The sequence below is a fragment of the Pseudophryne corroboree genome, chromosome 3 (assembly GCF_028390025.1).
Source record: "Pseudophryne corroboree isolate aPseCor3 chromosome 3, aPseCor3.hap2, whole genome shotgun sequence".
Classification (NCBI taxonomy): Eukaryota; Metazoa; Chordata; class Amphibia; order Anura; family Myobatrachidae; genus Pseudophryne; species Pseudophryne corroboree.
In genome coordinates, this window is record NC_086446.1 from 543,643,295 (window position 1) to 543,657,473 (window position 14,179).

Below are 14,179 nucleotides of genomic sequence, written 5' to 3' on the forward strand. Positions count from 1 at the left end.
TCACACTAGGGTTAATTCTTGTTGGGATCCAATTAACCTACCAGTATATTTTGGATTGTGAGAGGAAACCGGAGCACCCGAAAGAAACCCATGCAAGTACAGGGAGAATATACAAACTCCACACAGTTAGGGCTATGGTGGGAACTGAACCAATGACCTCAGTGCTGTGAGGTAGTAATGCTAACCATTACACCATCCGTGCTGCCCATGCTTTAATTACAATGTTACAGTAAGGAGCTAGTATATAAGGTTGGGACATCGACATCTAGGATTTTTAGACAACAATGATTAGCGACAGATGTCTCAGGTGTGCCATCAATGGGGAGGCAGATGTTTTCTTGTCATTGATGGCTTTGTACCAATGTTTGTACATATAAATGCTGTCACTATAACATAAAACTGATCTCTATTATGTCACGTCACTAGGGCTAATTCAGTAAGGATAGCAAATTCTGCTAATCAGCAATCACCTCGCAGTTTGCTTAATCGTAAAAATTATTGATGCCTCCTGCCAGCGCAGCTTAGCTGCGGCTACAGGAGGCCCGGCGCCATCTTAGCCATCGTGGTGGCTGCGTGTGATGTCATGCAGCCGCCGCGATGTTGCCCCCATTCGCACTGCACCACCCACCGTTTGGGTCGCTCCGCCCCCGCAGCGCTCCATCTCCTCCCTGGAAACGGAGCATTGCCTGTCCCCCCAGCGACCGCCTCTGCCTGATTGACAGGCAGAGGCGATCGCGTTTTCTGCGCCCCCCCCCCGCACAAAGTGCGGGCGCATGCACAGTACAGGCGCTGCGCATGCGCTCGCGGGCCGACCGCAAATATTCCGGTTGGATCGCGATCCAACCTGAATTAGCCCCTATGCCTTCAGTGCTCTCACTCATTTGTGATTGGTTGGCTGTACCTGCTACTCACAGCTGAGTGGATATAATATTTGCTAACTACTAAATTATGCACAACACACACCACACTGGAAAACTGAAAGCTACTTTCCATGGTACAATGGCAAAGTATTCTGCCTAGAGGATAGCATGTTTCTACTTCCTTATAGCGAGACTCATGTAACTACTGTAGCCCACTAGACAACAAGAAGAGGACAATTTAACAAGTGGCACATCTGGTCATCTATTTCATAATAGTTCTGCCAGTCTTGTGGTAGACAATAATATGGCACACATAAGTTAGCAGTCCAAGCTGGTAGCTCCTAAAGTAGAAGCCACAGCATTTGCCTGTCAGACACTCAGTGAACAGATCAATTAAGTTTTATTGGTTACTAAGCCTTGGATGGAGATAAAGTCGACGGAGATAAAGTACCAGCCAATCGGCTCCTGTCATTTTTCAAACACAGCCCGTGGCATGGCAGTTAGGAGCAGATTTGCTGGTACTTTATCTCCATCCAAGGCTTAGTAAATAGACCCCTAAATCACTAGGAGGCAGAGATAACTTGATTTAAAGATATAGCTTGGATTGACTTGTAAACTGTGCAAGGGTCAGGAGTTATTGTATGTTCATTCCTGGTTTCAACTGCACAGAAAGAAATAACCCAGTTGTAAGGCTATATACTCACACTTTTATATATGTGGTTTTTTTGTTGGCTCATCTGCTTGATAACAATTTGGGTTGTCGAGCACCACCCATGGTCTCCCACCTTGCCTCCACATCTCTGGGAACCAGGCTGGGTAATTAGGCAAATATAATTTATATGAGTGTACATTATGTGCCTCAAACCAAAAAAGCACACTAATGGGCAAAACCATGTTGAACTGCAGGTGGGGCAAATGTAACATGTGCAGAGAGAGTTAGATTTGGGTGTGGTGTGTTCAAACTGAAATCTACATTATAGTGTAAAAACAAAGCAGCCAGTATTTACCCTACACAGAAACAATATAACCCACACACATCTAACTCTCTCTGCACATGTTACATCTGCCCCACCTGCAGTGCAACATGGTTTTGCCCATTAGTGTACTTTTTTGGTTTGCTAACAAACCTGAATAACCCCCTATGTGTGAACATTTCTATTTAGGAGTGAAGTTGTCATACAAAATTAAAATGAAAAACACAAAACACACAAAATCCCACGCTTCTAAGAAAAACGTCTAACAAGGTTATTGGAGATAAACTAGTATATCGTCTACATGGACTTCCCACTTTGCTTTATACCAGCGTCCAGTTAGGATTGCTCAGCATTTGTAATGTTTTTTAACAGCAATCATATATGACTTTATATTTGTTTTGTTTTTCTCCACTGTGCCCAAGAATTTTGTAGCCATTACTACTTACTTCTCAGAGTAGGGTAGATCTTATAGCCGAAGAAGCAGTTCCATTCTTCTCCTTCTTTAAATTGCTGCTTACACCTTTCTGGTACAACCCCATTCCAGTATCTGACAGAGAAATGGATGGTGAGAGACCAGTTTGCAGTTGTGGTAACATGCAGACTGCTGTTCTATGACTTTACGCAGTCACTCCACACACTGTAATTGACAACAGTCTTCCTATTCTACCTACTCAGCTCATTACTTTCCAATCCCCACCAAGCACCACTGCTTTCAACATTCATGTCCACTTTAGCAATTCCTACATCTAGCCCACTGTCCACATCCAAGATCGCCATGCCCCTTGATTTTACTACATGCTCTGTTTCCTCCTACTGGACTCTCCCTTTACCTGATTCCTCGCTGGATGGCCTCTGTAGGTGCACATGTGATAATGTCCGTGCAGTCTGTCCTCCTATATTGCTGGTTATCAAGAAACCAGCCAGAGTCTGAGAGACCTCGTACCTGGATCCCAGGATAGCCCAATTCCTCCAGCTGCTCAGCTACCAGATCCACATTCAGAAGGACCCCTGTTCCACCAGCACTACAGCAATAAATAATATGCACATTTAAGTTTATTTTTTATGTTCTTGTACATTTATTTGGACACAACCCTGTCCGGTCACAATCCTGTCCACCACCTCCCCAAAGATGTATCCTACAGATCAAATCCATACCCTCTCACCTGCTTCCAGCCAGTAGAAGAACTTTAGCATTGTCCATCCCTTTTCCAAGCAGTTCCTTCACCACCTCCTGTATAATTAGTGATCCCATGAAAGCGTATTCACCTGAAACAGAAGGACAGCCAGTTCAACCACTACACATTATAGCAAGATTTGCACCATCTAATGGAGGTTATTTATCACATCTTACCCTTTTTTCACCATGGCAGCTGTACTACAGTAAGCAGTCACAATGCAAGCTATTCAAAGTAACAGGCATTTTGTATTGCTCTGTAGCCCAGGCCTACAGCTCTGTTAAGCTTGGTTTAAGCTTCCACGTGCACGGTTATAGCAAATACATAGAATATGAAACTATACAGAATGTATAATAAGTTAGATGACATTTACCAATCCATCCACTTCCCCCAGGTCAACGCTAACCTGAGCCAATGGAACGGGTACCTCAGCAGTATGAGCTGTTAGGCAACAAACAGGCTACTCCATTCAAAGATGCCTTGAGAAAGATCCAGCAGGATCGAAACATGTTGGTTACAGAGAGGAGCCTTTACATGTAAGTTACACAACACAGCAAGGAGAATCCTTTTCGAGGGGGTACGGAAGAGTATTCCAGAGGAGAAAGAAGTCTGGACCTTTGGACCAGGTTTTTTTCCATCTTCCTGCTTGTACCTCATTTCTCAATGCTGTTGTGTATGAAGTGCTACCTATTTTTATTTATATTTTTTATGTGATTTTGAATGTTGTACCCCTGCTTTGTTTTTTTTTATTCAATAAATCATAACCCTTTTTTTTAAATCAAATTGTGGACTCTCAGTTGTCTAACCCCTATCCGAATTGGAGAAAGATACCTTTATATGAATGTTCCAGTTGACTCTATTGTGAGTTGGGGCACGCACTGTGGATTTATGTATTGAGAAAAGATACCTTTATATGTGGTCTCCAGTGTTTGGAATTGAGAGTTGGGGTATGCTCTATTAATAAGTCTCAAAGATACCTTTATACGTGATAAATCCAATGATGCACTGTGAGTTGGAGTACGCTGCCTATTTCTTTGAAAGAAAAGATACCTTTATATGCACTCCATTGCGGAGTCTATCAGTAAGTACGGTACGCAACCGTTGAAGTTTAGCGGGAATTTTGAAGATTTCTAGATGCTTGTTCATGAACTTTACAAAGGGGAAAATGAGTTAGGATTATTGAGACATACTACACCATGATATGTTTTTTTTCCATTTTTGCCCACATGTATACCACATCTACATGAATGGTTTGAGAATTACAAAGAAAACTAGAAACAGCAAGAAAATTCCACTGACCTAAGACCTTCATTTCTTAAGGGAAGTAATCTGTCTATACCCAGCGCTGTATGTGAACATAACCCACTCGTCTGTACTGTATCTACGTAACTGGAAGTGTGGTGTAGCATTTCTTTTGGGGGTAAGGGGGGGGGGGAAGGTGCTATCTCAGCAGCTCTGTGCCTCTCTATACTATTGTTCTATAATAAGGCTATCGCTGGCACGAAGCACTTACAGGACAGATAAAAAGTCTTATCGCTGGTGAAAATACCCATTTTCCCTGGTAATAAGGCCTTCAATAAATCTGCCCTTCAGTGTCAGCTTAATGTTCTATTCATGTTTACTTACTTTTCTCTGATTTGGGTAATGCTCCGCTCCAGACATCACTGGAACAGTATGGAATGAATCTGCAGAGAAAAGTAAGAAAGTGATGAGCACACACAACACAGGTCTTGTGACTAATTACTAATGCAATAAGATGGACAAGGTGCAGGCATTACTTACACCATGTTAGCATTCCACCAATGTGGATTCTCCTCTGGCTGAGTTGACAAAATCCCTGAAGCTGAAATATGAAATGAAATTTGACACAAACACATATGTGGCACAGTCAGAAACTTGCATGCATGATATTCCCATGACATATTGATGATGGAGATTATATTACAGAATTAGATTGTAAGTACAAAGCACAGAAGAGGCACGTTACGAAGAGAGGAAAATAAGAATTTACTTACCGATAATTCTATTTCTCATAGTCCGTAGTGGATGCTGGGACTCCGTCAGGACCATGGGGAATAGCGGGCTCCGCAGGAGACAGGGCACATCTAAAAAAGCTTTTAGGTCACATGGTGCGTACTGGCTCCTCCCCCTATGACCCTCCTCCAAGCCTCAGTTAGGTACTGTGCCCGGACGAGCGTACACAATAAGGAAGGATCTTGAATCCCGGGTAAGACTCATACCAGCCACACCAATCACACCGTACAACTTGTGATCTGAACCCAGTTAACAGTATGATAACACAAACGAAGTAGCCTCTGAACAGATGGCTCACAACAACAGTAATAACCCGATTTTTGTAACAATAACTATGTACAAGCATTGCAGACAATCCGCACTTGGGATGGGCGCCCAGCATCCACTACGGACTATGAGAAATAGAATTATCGGTAAGTAAATTCTTATTTTCTCTAACGTCCTAGTGGATGCTGGGACTCCGTCAGGACCATGGGGATTATACCAAAGCTCCCAAACGGGCGGGAGAGTGCGGATGACTCTGCAGCACCGAATGAGAGAACTCCAGGTCCTCTTTAGCCAGAGTATCAAATTTGTAAAATTTTACAAACGTGTTCTCCCCTGACCACGTAGCTGCTCGGCAAAGTTGTAATGCCGAGACTCCTCAGGCAGCCGCCCAGGATGAGCCCACTTTCCTTGTGGAATGGGCCTTTACAGATTTAAGCTGTGGCAGGCCTGCCACAGAATGTGCAAGTTGGATTGTACTACATATCCAACGTGCAATCGTCTGTTTAGACGCAGGAGCACCCAACTTGTTGGGTGCATACAATGTAAACAACGAGTCAGATTTTCTGACTCCAGCTGTCCTTGAATTATATATTTTTAATGCTCTGACAACGTCCAGTAACTTGGAGTCCTCCAAGTCGCTAGTAGCCGCAGGCACCACAATAGGCTGGTTCAAGTGAAATGCCGAAACCACCTTAGGGAGAAATTGAGGACGTGTCCTCAATTCTGTCCTGTCCGAATGGAATATCAGATATGGGCTTTTGTATGACAAAGCTGCCAACTCCGAAACTCTCCTGGCTGAAGCCAGGGCCAACAGCATGGTTACCTTCCATGTAAGGTATTTTAAATCTACCGATTTTAAAGGCTCAAACCAATGAGATTTGAGAAAATTTAGAACCACGTTCAAATCCCACGGTGCCACTGGAGGCACTATTGGGGGTTGTATATGTAGTACACCTTTGACAAAAGTTTGTACTTCAGGCACTGACGCCAATTCCTTCTGGAAGAAAATTGATAAGGCCGAAATTTTAACTTTAATGGACCCCAATTTGAGGCCCATAGACAATCCTGCTTGCAGGAAATGTAAGAATCGACCCAATTGAAATTCTTCCGTTGGAGCCTTCTTGGCCTCACACCACGCAACATATTTTCTCCAAATGCGGTGATAATGTTGTGCGGTCACTTCTTTCCTGGCTTTAATTAAAGTAGGAATAACTTCCTCAGGAATGCCCTTCTCTTTTAGAATCCGGCATTCAACCGCCATGCCGTCAAACGCAGCCGCGGTAAGTCTTGGAACATACAAGGTCCCTGCTGAAGCAGATCCCTTCTTAGAGGTAGAGGCCACGGATCCTCCGTGAGCATCTCTTGAAGTTTCGGATACCAAGTTCTTCTTGGCCAGTCCGGAGCTACCAGTATTGTTCTTACTCCTCTTTTCCGTATAATTCTCAGTACCTTTGGTATGAGAGGCAGAGGAGGGAACACATACACTGACTGGTACACCCACGGTGTTACCAGAGCGTCCACAGCTATTGCCTGAGGGTCTCTTGACCTGGCGCAATACCTGTCCAATTTTTTGTTGAGGCGAGACGCCATCATGTCCACCTTTGGTTTTTCCCAACGGTTCACAATCATGTGGAAAACTTCTGGATGAAGTCCCCACTCTCCCGGGTGAAGGTCGTGTCTGCTGAGGAAATCTGCTTCCCAGTTGTCCACTCCCGGGATGAACACTGCTGACAGTGCTACGACATGATTCTCCGCCCAGCGCAGAATCCTTGCAGCTTCTAGCCATTGCACTCCTGCTTCTCGTGCCGCCTTGTCGGTTTACGTGGGCGACTGCCGTGATGTTGTCGGACTGGATCAACACCGGCTGACCCTGAAGCAGCGATTTTGCCAGGCTTAGAGCATTGTAGATCGCTCTTAGCTCCAGTATATTTATGTGAAGAGACGTCTCCAGGTTTGACCACACGCCCTGGAAGTTTCTTCCCTTTGTGACTGCTCCCCAACCTCGTAGGCTGGCATCCGTAGTCACCAGGACCCAGTCCTGTATGCCGAATCTGCGGCCCACTAACAGATGGGCAGTCTGCAACCACCACAGGAGAGACAACCTTGTTCTCGGTGACAGTGTTATCCGCTGATGCATGTGCAGATGCGATCCGGACCATTTGTCCAGCAGATCCCACTGAAATGTTCGTGCATGGAATCTGCCGAATGGAATCGCTTCGTACGAAGCCACCATCTTTCCCAGGACTCTTGTGCATTGATGTACTGACACAGTTCCTGGTTTTAGGAGGTTCTTGACAAGTTCGGATAACTCCCTTGCTTTCTCTTCCGGGAGAAATACCTTTTTCTGAACCGTGTCCAGAATCATGCCCAGGAACAGCAGATGTGTTGTCGGGGTCAATTGAGATTTTGGAAGATTTAGAATCCACCCGTGTTGCTGAAGCACTACTTGTGTTAGCGCTACACCGACTTCCAGCTGTTCTCTGGACTTTGCCCTTATCAGGAGATCGTCCAAGTAAGGGATAATTAATACGCCTTTTCTTCGTAGAAGAACCATCATTTCGGTCATTACCTTGGTAAAGACCCGAGGGGCCGTGGACAACCCAAACGGCAGCGTTTGAAACTGATAATGACAGTCTTGTATCACGAACCTGAGATACCCTTGGTGTGAGGGGTAAATCGGGACATGTAGATAAGCATCTTTTATGTCCAAGGACACCATGAAGTCTCCTTCTTCCAGATTCGCTATCACTGCTCTGAGTGACTCCATCTTGAACTTGAATTTCTTTATGTACAGGTTCAAGGATTTCAGATTTAGAATAGGCCTTACCGAACCGTCCGGTTTCGGTACCACAAATAGTGTGGAATAATACCCCTTTCCCTGTTGTAGGAGGGGTACCTTGACTATCACCTGCTGAGAATACAGCTTGTGAATGGCTTCCAAAACCGACGTCCTTTCTGAGGGAGACGTTGGTAAAGCAGACTTTAGGAACCGGCGAGGGGGAGACCTTTCGAACTCCAGCATGTAACCCTGAGATACTATCTGCAGGACCCACGGGTCCACTTGTGAGTGAACCCATTGATTGCTGAAAATCTTGAGTCGACCCCCCACCGTTCCTGAGTCCGCTTGTAAAGCCCCAGCGTCATGCTGATGGCTTTGTAGAAGCCGGGGCGGGCTTCTGTTCCTGGGCAGGGGCTGCTTGCTGCCCTTTCTTACCCTTTCCTCTGCCTCGCGGCAGATAAGACTGTCCTTTTGGTCGCTTTTTATAGGAGCGAAAGGACTGCGGCTGAAAAGACGGTGTCTTTTTCTGTTGGGAGGGGGTCTGAGGTAAAAAAGTGGATTTGCCGGCAGTTGCCGTGGCCACCAGGTCCGAAAGACCGACCCCAAACAATTCCTCTCCTTTATATGGCAATACTTCCATATGCCTCTTGGAATCCGCATCACCTGACCACTGTCGCGTCCATAAACTTCTTCTGGCAGATATGGACATCGCGCTTACTCTTGATGCTAGAGTACAAACATCCCTCTGAGCATCTCGCATATAAAGGAAAGCATCCTTTAATTGCTCTAGAGTCAATAAAATACTGTCCCTATCCAGGGTATCAATATTTTCAGTCAGAGAATCCAACCACACTACCCCAGCACTGCACATCCAGGCTGAGGCTATTGCCGGTCGCAGTATAACACCAGTATGTGTGTATATACTCTTCAGTGTAGTTTCCAGCCTCCTATCTGCTGGATCCTTGAGGGCGGCCGTATCAGGAGACGGCAACGCCACTTGCTTTGATAAACGTGTGAGCGCCTTATCCACCCTAGGGGGTGTTTCCCAGCGCGCCCTAACCTCTGGTGGGAAAGGGTATAATGCCAATAACTTCTTGGAAATTAGCAGTTTTCTATCGGGGTTAACCCACGCTTCATCACACACGTCATTCAATTCCTCTGATTCTGGAAAAAATACAGGTAGTTTTTTCACCCCCCACATAATACCCCTTTTTGAGGTACCAGCAGTATCAGAGATCTGCAAAGCCTCCTTCATTGCCGTGATCATATAACGTGTGGCCCTATTGGAAAATACGTTTGTTTCTTCACCGTCGACACTAGATTCATCTGTGTCGGTACCCGTGTCGACTGACTGAGGTAAAGGACGTTTTACAGCCCCTGACGGTGTCTGAGACGCCTGAACCGGTACTAACTGGTTTGCCGGGCGTCTATTTCGTCAACTGACTTTTGTAATGTGCTGACATTATCACGTAATTCCATAACTAAAGCCATCCATTCCGGTGTCGACTCCCTAGGGGGTGACATTACCATCATCGGCAATTGCTCTGCCTCCACACCAACATCGTCCTCATACATGTCGACACACACGTACCGACACACAGCAGCCACACAGGGAATGCTCTAATCGAAGACAGGACCCCCTAGCCCTTTGGGGAGACAGAGGGAGAGTTTGCCAGCACACACCAAAAGCGCTATAAATGTATATAAACAACCCTAGAAGGTGTTGTTTACTATATATGCGCTCTTAATATATAAATATCGCCAATTTATGCCCCCCTTCTCTTTGTTACCCTGTTTCTGTAGTGCAGTGCAGGGGAGAGACCTGGGAGCCTTCCTCACCAGCGGAGCGGAGCAGGAAAATGGCGCTGAGTGCTGAGGAGAATAAGCTCCGCCCCTTTTTCGGCGGGCTTTTCCCCGGTTTTTAAGAAACTGGCCTGGGTTAAAATACATACATATAGCCTTAATGGCTATATGTGATGTATTTATTTTGCCACTAAAGGTAATTATATTGCTGCCCAGGGCGCCCCCAGCAGCGCCCTGCACCCTCCGTGACTGAGTCAGTGAGCCGTGTGACAACAATGGCGCACAGCTGCCGTGCTGTGCGCTACCTTCAAGAAGACTGAGGAGTCTTCTGCCGCCTGCTTTCCGGACCTCCGTTCTGCCGTCTCTTCAGCGTCTGTAAGGGGGATCGGCGGCGCGGCTCCGGGACGAACCCCAGGCTGACCTGTGTTCCGACTCCCTCTGGAGCTAAGTGTCCAGTAGCCTAAGACTCCAATCCATCCTGCACGCAGGTGAGTTGGAAATCTCTCCCCTAAGTCCCTCGATGCAGTGATCCTGTTGCCAGCAGGAATCACTGAGATTGAAACCTAAAAAAAAACTTTTCTAAACAGCTCTTTAGGAGAGCCACCTAGATTGCACCCTCTCGGACGGGCACAAAAACCTAACTGAGGCTTGGAGGAGGGTCATAGGGGGAGGAGCCAGTACGCACCATGTGACCTAAAAGCTTTTTTAGATGTGCCCTGTCTCCTGCGGAGCCCGCTATTCCCCATGGTCCTGACGGAGTCCCAGCATCCACTAGGACGTTAGAGAAAGTATATTTATACATGGAATGATGAATCAAGGTCACACAACACAGCATTATCTCACTCCTCACCTGTTTTAGTGGCTGGCCATCCCTTAGAGCTCATGAGTCTCCTCATGGTATCGTATCGCATATCACAGTTCTCACGGCTGATACAGTACCAGCCCCCTAACAATAGGAAGATAGTAATTAGGGGAGAATAGAGCCCACAGACCCTCCCAAGATAGATTCTCCCTCTTCTCTACCAGTCCCCATCCTATCAGTAACTCAGCTCTTGGAAATCACCCCTGCCTACCACCTCATTCAAGCCACAGCCCCCTCTCTCTCCCCCCCCCATCTCCATCACGGCCAGTGGCAAATACAGGATTTTTAGAGAGGGGTTTACAAATGTAATCCACAATCTCCCACTCTGTGGAACATTGGATCAAGGGTGGGAGTGTGGGGGAACCTAGTGCAAACCCTGGACATTAATGTACACGTTGGTCTTTTTATACAGGGGATACTGTAAAAGGTTAAACCTCCCATAATAAATAAATACATAAATACACAAACGTAACAGAATCAGTAAGAGACAGAACTGCACTTCCTAAACTCACATTCTTCCACCTCATGGTAAGGTGCCTGTCTTTTCCTCCTGGCAGCTACTCTCTGGTCCAGTGCATAGATGGAGCACTGAGATCCACACACACAGCAAACTTGGTAGAAGAAGCTGCTACCACTGGGCATGTGCAGCAGCTCTGCTCTGCCCCTTAAACTGCATGATGTGGCTGCAGTCTCAAGTAATCGTATTATATACTACTTTTAATGCTGTCTTCGTTTGAATTACTGGCTAAGAGGAGGGGGGTTTCTGGGTAACTGGAAACCCCCCCCCCCCCCCCCCCCCCCTGCGTTTGCCTATGACAGCAGTTCCAAAAGCAAAGTCTCGGGAGGAGATGTACCAAACCTTCTAAAGAGGACAGGTGAAGAAGTTTCACATAGTACCCAATAAGCTTCTAGCTTTCATTTTATAGAATGTACAACAAGTGATAGGTAGAAGCTAATTGGTCACTATGGACAAGTTCTCCAGGGGTTCTCTTTGGAAGGTTTGGTACATTTCCCCTTAATTACATATGTTTGTGTTTCTCATGGCTCGATTTACATTAATTTGGGGGTGAGGAGGTCACAGAATACATACCATTCAACATCATTAAAAATTCCAGAAATGGGTGTGGCCACGGGCAAGGGGGCGTGACCATGCAGTGCTGCCATAGGAATGTATAGGACAAGGGAGAAGCTGAAAACCGGTACAAAGCCCTTTTTGGCAGGTACAGACCAGAAAAAAAAAATTGTACTGTACCGGCCAAAAAGGTACAGTTGGAGGGTATGAGTATATAAGACTTCTAGAAACCTAATGTATGAGGGAGTTACACTAAGTTGGTGCATATCTGCTCATGTTCGGGGATTACATTAAAGCATTTTCATTTTATGTGCAGAGTGAATTGGGGTCATGCTGGGTACAACTCTCCCACTTGGTACAGTCATACGTAAGCCGCTATTTGCATTTACTGCATGATACAAGATAATCATCTGGCATATGAATAAACTAACACCTAAGCATTTATTTCAAATACAGAATTAACAGCAAAGATTAAACTTCTGATCACACTCAGCAGAGATAAAGAAAGAGAAAAATTATTTGCACAATAAAAGCACACTAAAGGTGGGTACACACGGAGAGATCAGTGCTTACATTCTAAGCAATCTGACTAGATTGCTTAGAGGTTAAGCACTGATCTCTCAGTCTGTATCCCCGACACCGATAGCGATGCGTGTTCCTGAGCGTCGCTATCGCCGGTGCTAGATTGTCCTGCATGCAGGCACAATCTAGCAGGTCGCTCATTTCACCGCTGGGTAAAATGAGTGGCCCCCCCTCGCTCAGCACACATCGCGCTGTACTGAGTGGGGGGAGAGATGTGTGCTGAGCGGTCACTGATAGATCGCTCAGCACACATCTTCTCGTCAGTACTGGCCTTTAGCAAAGGGGACATGTTGTAATGGGTGTAGTATGGTATGCCGACGGCCGGGCTCCTGGTGAACAGCATACCGACGCCGGGAGCCCGACAGTGTGGCGAGCGCAAATGAGCCCCTTGCGGGCTTGCTGCGCTCGCCACGCTGCGGGCACGGTGGCGCGCCATGCTATTTATTCTCCCTCCAGGGGGGTCGTGGACCCCCACGAGGGAGAATATCTGTCGGTATGCCGGCTGCCGGGATTCCGGCGCCGGTATACTGTGTGCCGGGATCCCGACAGTCGGCAACCTGAAGACCACCCGTTGTAATATCTGTGGTGTACAAGATAGCACAGTATAATCATAATGTACAAAAAGAACTGCATTATATAGCAGTATTGAGGTGCAGATGTACTTATCCTTGGATAGAAATAAAGTAGACAGAGATAAAATACCAGTCAATCAGCTCCTAACTGTCATGCTACACGCTGTTAGAAGCAGTTGGTTGGTACTTTATCTCCACCCACTTTGTCTCTCTCTCTCCAAGGCTTACTACATAGACCCCTTTATATATCTCCAAGGCTTGGTACATCTGCCCCTGCGAGTGTTCGGATAGATAGATAGATAGATAGATAGATAGATAGATAGATAGATAGATAGATAGATAGATAGATAGATAGATAGATAGAAGTGCTACGGTTTCAGTGGAGGCTTTGAATTCTATTTCATGTTAATTGATTGGTGGGAATGGCATATTGAGTGTCCATTTTAAATAGAAATGATGTAGGTAAATACTCTAAGCATATTCATTAATAATTGGGTAAATCACTGAACATTTACTTAATAAAAAAAACAAAAACAAACTTCGCTGATGAGAAATGAAATAAACCTAAGTATGTTTCAATTTAAAAGAAACAGTAGGCAGCTTCCACGTGAACATGGGTGAGCCAGAAAACACAATCATGCGCAGTAAAATCAGCTCAGCAGTCATACTCATGTCCTTTCCCAGTGAGGTCCTGACCTTTGACCCCTGGTCACAGTAACATGTCACTTCATTCAAGAACCTGTTTTGGAAGCAAATTGTGTTTTTACAACTTGCCACCGCAAGCTCAGTTTATTTTCTTTTCCTTAGTTTAGGAAGAAGGCCCACAATCTTCAGCAAAGAGGAAAAATAAAAATGAAGGTTTACCTTCCAAGAAGACGAGCCACCGACGGCTGCCTTTGGACTCTTTTAGGTAGTAACTAGAAAGTAAACATGAGAAGGAGTTAGAGTCTGTGGTGATGGCAGCACGAAGGAGGCGATGGACAGCTATCAAAGGAAAGAGGTTGCATACTGGAATAAGTAGTTGCTTTGAAGTCTTTCTGTGTGTAGATATGGAATAGAGACAGAGGTCCTATGCATCCCACACACACAGCTTTCATTTGGCTAGTTTTAATCCCACTTCTGGCCAAATACGTTTTGTGCACAAAACATATAATCACATTACGCAATTTCATTTAAAACAATGATGTGCGTGGGTGGAA

At 45.6% G+C, this 14,179-nt stretch overlaps 1 protein-coding gene across 4 annotated transcripts in view; it reads right to left on the reverse strand.

Moving 5' to 3' along the window:
- Positions 1-14,179, reverse strand: part of NOTUM (notum, palmitoleoyl-protein carboxylesterase) — an 80,994-nt gene that overhangs the window by 16,557 nt on the left and 50,258 nt on the right. For all 4 annotated transcript variants that reach the window (XM_063961226.1, XM_063961225.1, XM_063961224.1 and 1 more), the window contains 7 exons: positions 13,845-13,897; positions 10,743-10,838; positions 4,792-4,852; positions 4,636-4,694; positions 2,998-3,100; positions 2,665-2,856; positions 2,281-2,381 (listed from right to left, as the gene is read on the reverse strand). In XM_063961226.1, the coding sequence (XP_063817296.1) occupies positions 2,281-2,381; positions 2,665-2,856; positions 2,998-3,100; positions 4,636-4,694; positions 4,792-4,852; positions 10,743-10,838; positions 13,845-13,897 (665 nt within the window). The remainder of the gene's footprint in view (positions 1-2,280; positions 2,382-2,664; positions 2,857-2,997; positions 3,101-4,635; positions 4,695-4,791; positions 4,853-10,742; positions 10,839-13,844; positions 13,898-14,179) is intronic.